The following is an 8,492-nucleotide window of genomic DNA, read 5'->3' as shown; positions in this document are numbered from 1 at the left end:
TTTGATTCTCACAAATCAATCAGTTGAGATTTACTATATAATAAGTACTGTTCACTAAGTGTACTCTGTGTATCTGGGTAAGTCTGAATATGCTTCTAGTAGTTGTACAATTCATTATTAATTTATTTATTAATGAATTCAAGTTTTTAATTGGTTATATAGTGATATTGATAATTATGGAACCCGTGAGTTTTTGTAAAACACAACGGTAAATCAAAATCGTACAGTAACAATGACTGTAAAGTGGCAATATGTAAATCTGAAAGATTTTAAGTGAAAAACACCAAATATTCCCCTAAAGAAACTGATCATACAGGAAAGGAAGGTTATTTTAAAGTGCTGAATATCTGTGAGCCATTGCCTAACTATTTCAAGGAGTGTATCAGGCCTTTAAAGTGTCTGTGTGTGAAGACAGTAGCGCAAATCCGTGAATGAATGTTTCGAAGTGAAATAAACTTCAACGGAATAAAGTTGAATGGAATTGAATTGAATTAAAGTTGAATAAACTTCAACTTTACTGTTCAGTGCACTGATGTCAGACTCATTTTGGATAGTAAAGTTTATTGTTAAATTGTTAAATGCCCTGCCTCCATCATTACATATCTCTGTCACGTCATTATAAGTGTTTGATCACCACATTTGAGTGATCATTGCAAAAAATGTGTTTATGTATATATATTCTGTTTATGTATATACTGTATTCTATATATAGTACCAGTCAAATGTTTGGACACACGAATGGGAAAGTGTCCAAACTTTTGACTGGTACTGTACTATAATATACACAAAGAATATCGGCCGATATATCGGTATCGGCCTTTTTTTTTTAAATTCCCTAATATCGGTATCGGCCCCAAAAAACCCATATCGGTCGGGCTCTACTGATAATAAATGGTGGAAATCAGGGTAAATATTGACTCGGAAAATTAGTAACACTTGGCCATTCTCTCAAAGTCAACATGTAAGATAATAAAAGAAAAAGGTTAACTTCCTGGTATCACTCTGTACAGTTTATCTGTGTAGGTTATTAAATATTTGTTCATAATTGTTATTAAAATGTAACTTGCAAACCTGAAAACATTTTCCTTTTCGGCTGATGTCACTACACAGGCTATTAGTTAATCAATAGCTATTTTGGGATTGTTTTACAGTATTATAGGTAATGCTTCCTTTCTACAATCTTGCCAAAGGTTTTCACTATAGTTTACTGCCTGTTAATAGCAAAAAACAATAGATTTGAAATCCATTTGGATACATGTAGAGAAGCCCTCCACAATCCACTGTAAACTTGATTTAAATCACCCACTTTTCACCGTTTACTTTTCATTTACAAAAAAATATTTACAAAAAGAAAAGATTTTACAAAATGTTTAAAAAAATATTCTGCACGATTTTCCGAAATTTTCTTTACAAACATGTTTTCTGTACAAAAAGAAAAGAAAACGAGCTGGAACTTGTACAACAAGTTCTCATCACAGAGAACCAGTGTTTAAAGGGTTACTCCACCCCAAAATGAAAATGTTGTCATTAATAACTTACCCCCGTGTCGTTCCAAACCCGTAAAAGCTTCGTTCGTCTTCGGAACACAATTTAAGATATTTTGGATGAAAACCGGGAGGCCTGTGACTGTCCGATTGACTGCCAAGTAAATGTCAAGGTCCAGAAAAGTATGAAAGACACCGTCAGAATAGTCCATCTGCCATCAGTGGTTCAACCGTAACGTTATGAAGTGACGAGAATACTTTTTGATCGCGAAGAAAACAAAAATAACGACTTTATTCAACAGCGCTTTTGCAATTTTGGAGAATATCCGCTGAACGCAAGCAGCGTATGCTATTCTGTGTCAGCCACGACACACAGATGCACTGTTTTTGTTCAAATCAAAGCGTAAATACACGTAGAAAACGTATCCTTGTGTCACAGAAGAGCGTACGCTGCTTGCGTTCAGTGGATATTCTCCAAAATTGCGCTACGGTGATGCGGAGAGACACAGAGGAGACGAATTGTTGAATTTTCGTTATTTTTGTTTTCTTCGCGTATAAAAAGTATTCTCGTCGCTTCATAACGTTACGGTTGAACCTCTGATGGCAGATGGACTATTTTGACGATGTCTTTCATACTTTTCTGGACCTTGACAGTGTTATTTACTTGGCAGTCAATGGGACAGTCACAGGCCTCCCGGTTTTCATCCAAAATATCTTAAATTGTGTTCCGAAGACGAACGAAGCTTTTACGGGTTTGGAACGACACGGGGGTAAGTTATTAATGACAACATTTTCATTTTGGGGTGGAGTAACCCTTTAAACACTGGTTCTCTGTGATGAGAACTTGTTGTACAAGTTCCAGCTCGTTTTCTTTTCTTTTTGTACAGAAAACATGTTTGTAAAGAAAATTTCGGAAAATCGTGCAGAATATTTTTTTAAACATTTTGTAAAATCTTTTCTTTTTGTAAATATTTTTTTGTAAATGAAAAGTAAACGGTGAAAAGTGGGTGATTTAAATCAAGTTTACAGTGGATTGTGGAGGGCTTCTCTACATGTATCCAAATGGATTTCAAATCTATTGTTTTTTGCTATTAACAGGCAGTAAACTATAGTGAAAACCTTTGGCAAGATTGTAGAAAGGAAGCATTACCTATAATACTGTAAAACAATCCCAAAATAGCTATTGATTAACTAATAGCCTGTGTAGTGACATCAGCCGAAAAGGAAAATGTTTTCAGGTTTGCAAGTTACATTTTAATAACAATTATGAACAAATATTTAATAACCTACACAGATAAACTGTACAGAGTGATACCAGGAAGTTAACCTTTTTCTTTTATTATCTTACATGTTGACTTTGAGAGAATGGCCAAGTGTTACTAATTTTCCGAGTCAATATTTACCCTGATTTCCACCATTTATTATCATCGCCGATACCGATATATCGGCGACAGGCTCATATCGGCCGATAATATCGGCAAAACGATATATCGGTCGGGCTCTAATTATCAGTCCCAGAGAAACTGCCTTTGTGAGCGAATAACAGCGAACACTTAACATACTTCACTGTTAATACAGCTTCTCAAAAGCCAATGTCTGTGACGACCTCTGAGTGCTTTGAGAAATGGTGAGACAATACATGACTCATAATGCCGTCCTTCACGTTTCCTTACTGTGTGTGCGCTCAGTCACGCTTTCAGGGAATCTTGTTTTGAGTCACTGGTCTCCAGAGCAACCATCAGCCTGTGGCCACAGCAACAGACGAAAGGGAGCGTGGTGAATGGGTTTCAGTATAAAACAGTGAAAATGGTCTGCAGCTGCAGCAATGACAGTTCAGTGTTGAAGGACAATCCTCATCAAACACACACAATGATCCATCACTCGGTTCATGTTTCTCTCTCACTGTGCTCACACCCCGTCTAATGGACCGAGGGCATTTTATTACAGCGCTGTCAGTCTTTATTACTCCATTGTCTTTGTCTCTATTCGATTCAACGCCACAGTCATTCTCTCTATGTGCCTCTGTTTTAGTTCATTTCCTGCATCTAAAAGATTCATTTTTTTCATTCCACTTCAAACTTTATCTTTGCGGTCGGGTGACCCCACTGCGGCCTTACCTTGTGATGTCATAAACGAGAAGAGCTCCTGCTGCTCCACGGTAGTAACTGCGGGTCACCGATCTGTTAGACACAAATGGAGAATGACCTCAACCAATCAGTGTCAGCACAGAGCAGCGAGGACGTCCTGACGAGCCAATCACAGGCAATTACCTAAAGCGCTCCTGCCCAGCCGTGTCCCAGATCTGCAGTTTGACCGTTTTGCCGCCAACATTGACAACCCTGGAGCCAAACTCAACGCCGATGGTGTGGTTGGAGTCCTGCTTGACTGTGACAGACAATGGTTGGTTAGAAGCAGAGCTAACAAACTGTTTAAAGGGGTCTTTTCATTGATGTTTGATGCCAGCAGTGTTGTTTTTGTATTATTTAAACTATTACAGTTTTTATTTAAATTTTAATTAGAATTAATTTTTCTATTTTGAGTAGTCATTTTAATTTTAGTTAATTTTGACATTTTGTAATGTGCTTTTCTCATTTTTATTAGTTTTTGTTTTTTTAAATATTATTGATTAGATTTAATTTATTTTTATTTCAGCTTTACACTGAAACAAATGGTAATACAAATTAATTGGTTTTATTCAAATCAAAAAACATTATCATCAGTAATACAACAAAAAAAAATTATATAAATTATATATATATATATATATACATACACATATATATATACATACATATATATACATACATAATTTACATACATATATATATACACATACATACATATATATATACATACATATATATATATATGCCAATTTGCCAGTTCAAGTTAACACTTTTTACAGTTTTGTTCTTATTATTTCCAGTTAGTAATTTTAGTGCTTAGTTGTAGTAGTTAACTTAAACTTTCAGTTTCTCTCTTTTCCACGTATTTTTTTTCTCTTTTTTTTAAAAATTAAAATATAAAGTTTATTAAAGTTTTCATATTTATATTTTATTTTAACTTTTTCAATAAAAAAAAAAAGAAAAAAGTTTTCACTAATCCTGAATGCCAGTTTTTTGTACCAAAACAATTTATTTCTTCACAACAACCTTCTCTCAGAAAAATTAATTGTTTCGCATGTGAAAAATGATACAGCACTTTACTGCTCTTACTCATGGGTTGTGGGTTTGCTGTCAGGTCAAATATAGTTTACCCTCCCCCATCCTTTAATATATTCCTGTGTTACATTGTGACAGGTTCACAAAAGTATGTATGTATGTATATATGTATGTATGTATGTATGTATGTATATATATGTATGTATGTATGTATATATATACATACATATATATACATACATATATATACATACATAATTTACATACATATATACATACATAATTTACATACATATATATATACACATACATACATATATATATACATACATATATATATATATGCCAATTTGCCAGTTCAAGTTAACACTTTTTACAGTTTTGTTCTTATTATTTCCAGTTAGTAATTTTAGTGCTTAGTTGTAGTAGTTAACTTAAACTTTCAGTTTCTCTCTTTTCCACGTATTTTTTTTCTCTTTTTTTTAAAAATTAAAATATAAAGTTTATTAAAGTTTTCATATTTATATTTTATTTTAACTTTTTCAATAAAAAAAAAAAGAAAAAAGTTTTCACTAATCCTGAATGCCAGTTTTTTGTACCAAAACAATTTATTTCTTCACAACAACCTTCTCTCAGAAAAATTAATTGTTTCGCATGTGAAAAATGATACAGCACTTTACTGCTCTTACTCATGGGTTGTGGGTTTGCTGTCAGGTCAAATATAGTTTACCCTCCCCCATCCTTTAATATATTCCTGTGTTACATTGTGACAGGTTCACAAAACAATCTATGCTGAAATGAGCTGTTCTCTTAAAACTGGACTGAAAAGATGTCATGGAAATACATTTGTGCTATTGTTTTATCTTTCTCTCTTTTTTATCATGTAAACTTGTATTTGTTTTATGATATGACCCCTGAAGACATGCATATTAAATTTTCATATTATAACATATTCAAAGTTAATTTCTGTCTTGGAAACAACTTAAAGATAGGGTCATTTAAAATCCATTCAATGTCACAGACATAATTAGCAATTACGCCTCTTTCCTTCTTTTTCTCTGTAAATTGAGATTGACATTGGATTTTCTAAGCTTACTGACAACATGATTTCCATTCATTGCATGTTTCAAAAGCATGTAAAGATACTCTGACTTCACACAGAATTAACATTCAAGGCCCCCTCTATCTCTCTGCAGAACGCTGTGAGAATTAAAGGTTATGTTTTAATTCAAGTCTTTGTGAGAGTGAGACATTAATATGGGCTTACACTTGTTCTCTATGAACTGATGGAGGAGGCATGATTTCCCAGTCCCAGCGCTGCCAATCACTAGGAACTTAAACAGGAAATCTAAAACCAAGAGGGAGAGAAAAAAAGAAAGAATCAATATCGCTGTTGCACTGCACAGACAACATGATTAAAGAATGTTTGGATGTTGTTCAGAGCACTTGGCCATCCTGATATCCTTCATTCAATTTCAACTACAGATCTGCGTTCTTATGACCGTCAAATTGAAGAGTGTATTCTTTGAACAATTAAACCCATCTTGAATTGCTATGTTCTTCCAAGAAGAGTTGCCAAGTAACCGACTAAACATGCATTAAACTGCAGATTGCTCATATTTTCTATTGTGTGGTAGGCCTGATTCTGCCAAAGATGAATCCAGCAGAAAGATTTTTTTTTTTTACTGTTTTTCAGAAGTCTCTGAAAAAGGCAGCATTTATTTGATAAAAAATACAGTAAAAACAGTAAAATATCAAAAATATAACTAAAAATGTGAAAGATTATTATAATTTAAAATATGGTAACTGTTATCCATTTGATATATTTTAAAATATAATTGATTTCTGTGATGTAAAGCATCATTACTCCAGCCTTCAGTGTCACATGATCCTTCAGAAATCATTCTAATATGCTGATTTCCAGCTCAAGAAACATTTCTTATTATTATTGATGTTGAAAACAGTTGTGCTGCTTAGTATTTTGTGGAAACTGTGATACTTTTTTTTCAGGCGTCTGAATAGAAAGTTCAAAAGTCGTGGCCTAATGGTTAGAAAGTCGGACTTGTAAGCCAAAGGTCGCGGGTTCGAACACCATACTTGGTCTCCTTTCCTTTCCTTTCCTTTCCTTTCCTTTCCTTTCCTTTCCTTTCCTTTCCAGAACAGCATTTATTTGAAATAGAAATATTATGTAACAATGCCTTTACTGTCTGTTTTGATCAATTTATTGCTAAATTGAAGTATTAATTTCTTAAAAAAAAAATTAAAAAAAAGGTACAAACTTTTGAACACTCTAGACATTGGATTTGCCAAAAAAAAAAACAACAACACATTAGTCGATCTCATTTATGCTATATAATTAGCCTATATGAGATATATTACAATTATATCTGACACTGAAAACAATGCTCTAGATACTGGCATCGGCCATTAAACAACCATTAAACTATTGGCTGACCACTTCTCCTCTGCACTAACTTTAAGATATCGGCCAAATTTTCTTATCGGGCCGATACCGATAACAGAAAAAATGAGCATTTATCGGCCGATACCGATATGGTGGCCGATATATCGTGCATCCCTACTCTATATCTAATCTCATCATCTCATCCAACATTATGTAATAGACATTTATAGGCTATTCATCAATGCAATACCATGTCAATAAAATAGTCATCAAAATTGTAAAGAAATGCATGTGAAATGCATCCTTGCTGAAGATACAATGACATGATAGCAGGATGTCATAACAGTGAGGGAGTGTGTTGTAGAAGTTCAGTGGGGTCGGAGTGGGTCTCAACCCAACCCACGCAGCAGCGTGAGACAAGAGCATCCCAAAAGCTCTTTGTGTTAGAAGAGGACAGAGAACCATTTGCATGTGTGCGTATGACATGCATTCAGCCATAACGGCTGGAACAGAGGAGGGTTTCAGGAGGGATTCAGCAGGGATGCACTGAATGTTCGACAACCGAAATTATTTGGCTGCAAATTGCAAAATAAGGCGCTTTCTATGTTCGGCCAAATAAGTGAAAAGACCGAATAAATTTTACCGAAAAATGACGTTTTTGATTATGTGATCAAACAGCAACCAGCGTAGAGTGAGAGGCACACACACTTTAAATGCAGAAAACATGTCGGCAGTGTGGAAGCTTTTTACAGTGTTCAAGAAAGACGCCAAAATGGCCGTTCGCAGACACTGTTCTTCTGAATGAGGGCTTACATCTGCAAAAACGCACAGCATGACAAGTTTAATTTATCATTTAAAATCAACATACCCCGAACAGCATGCAGAGTATGAAAAAGGCAGCAGCAGCAGCGAAAGGGAAATTTCCTGCTCCCAGTCCCAGCACACTCACTCCATCTGTGATCCAGAAGTCACAAACTAGAGCCCGACCGATATATCGTTTAGCCGATATTATCGGCCGATATGAGCCTGTCGGCGATATATCGGAATCAGTGAATATGCCGCCGATATTAAATTTTTTTTTACAGAACATATAATGCAGATAGAATGCTTGAAATGGTGTAATTACTTAGTTTGTCCAGCAGAGCGCACTCCATTGTTTGCTACTGGCGACCTGGATGAAACGCTTTAAAGCTTAAGTCTATGGAAAACCATTGAAACTTTGAACGGCCATATCTCCGTAACGGAGCGGCAAATCCCCTCACCAAATTCGGGGGATCCCTTCAGCTCGAGGAACCCTCTCGAACACGAATCGAGTGTACGTCTAGAGGCCCTCTTTCGAATGAGACCACCTCCGCGTGGATAGCCCCCGGGGTTCGGGAGTTACAGGTGGTTAAATTCGTGGTCCGGCGCCGACCGATCAAGCGATCCCGGGGGGCTACCGAC

General features: G+C 35.4%; 1 protein-coding gene across 3 annotated transcripts in view; it reads right to left on the bottom strand.

Moving 5' to 3' along the window:
- LOC107699834 (ras-related protein Rab-4B-like) overlaps positions 1-8,492 on the bottom strand; it is a 37,802-nt gene that overhangs the window by 4,793 nt on the left and 24,517 nt on the right. For all 3 annotated transcript variants that reach the window (XM_016501230.1, XM_016501231.1, XM_016501232.1), the window contains exons 2-4: positions 5,913-5,993; positions 3,755-3,869; positions 3,602-3,664 (exon numbers count right to left, since the gene is read on the bottom strand). In XM_016501230.1, the coding sequence (XP_016356716.1) occupies positions 3,602-3,664; positions 3,755-3,869; positions 5,913-5,993 (259 nt within the window). The remainder of the gene's footprint in view (positions 1-3,601; positions 3,665-3,754; positions 3,870-5,912; positions 5,994-8,492) is intronic.

This window comes from Sinocyclocheilus anshuiensis, unplaced genomic scaffold (genome assembly GCF_001515605.1).
Source record: "Sinocyclocheilus anshuiensis isolate Anshui unplaced genomic scaffold, SAMN03320099.WGS_v1.1 scaffold194, whole genome shotgun sequence".
Lineage (NCBI taxonomy): Eukaryota > Metazoa > Chordata > Actinopteri > Cypriniformes > Cyprinidae > Sinocyclocheilus > Sinocyclocheilus anshuiensis.
This window is presented reverse-complemented; position numbering and strand designations above follow the sequence as displayed.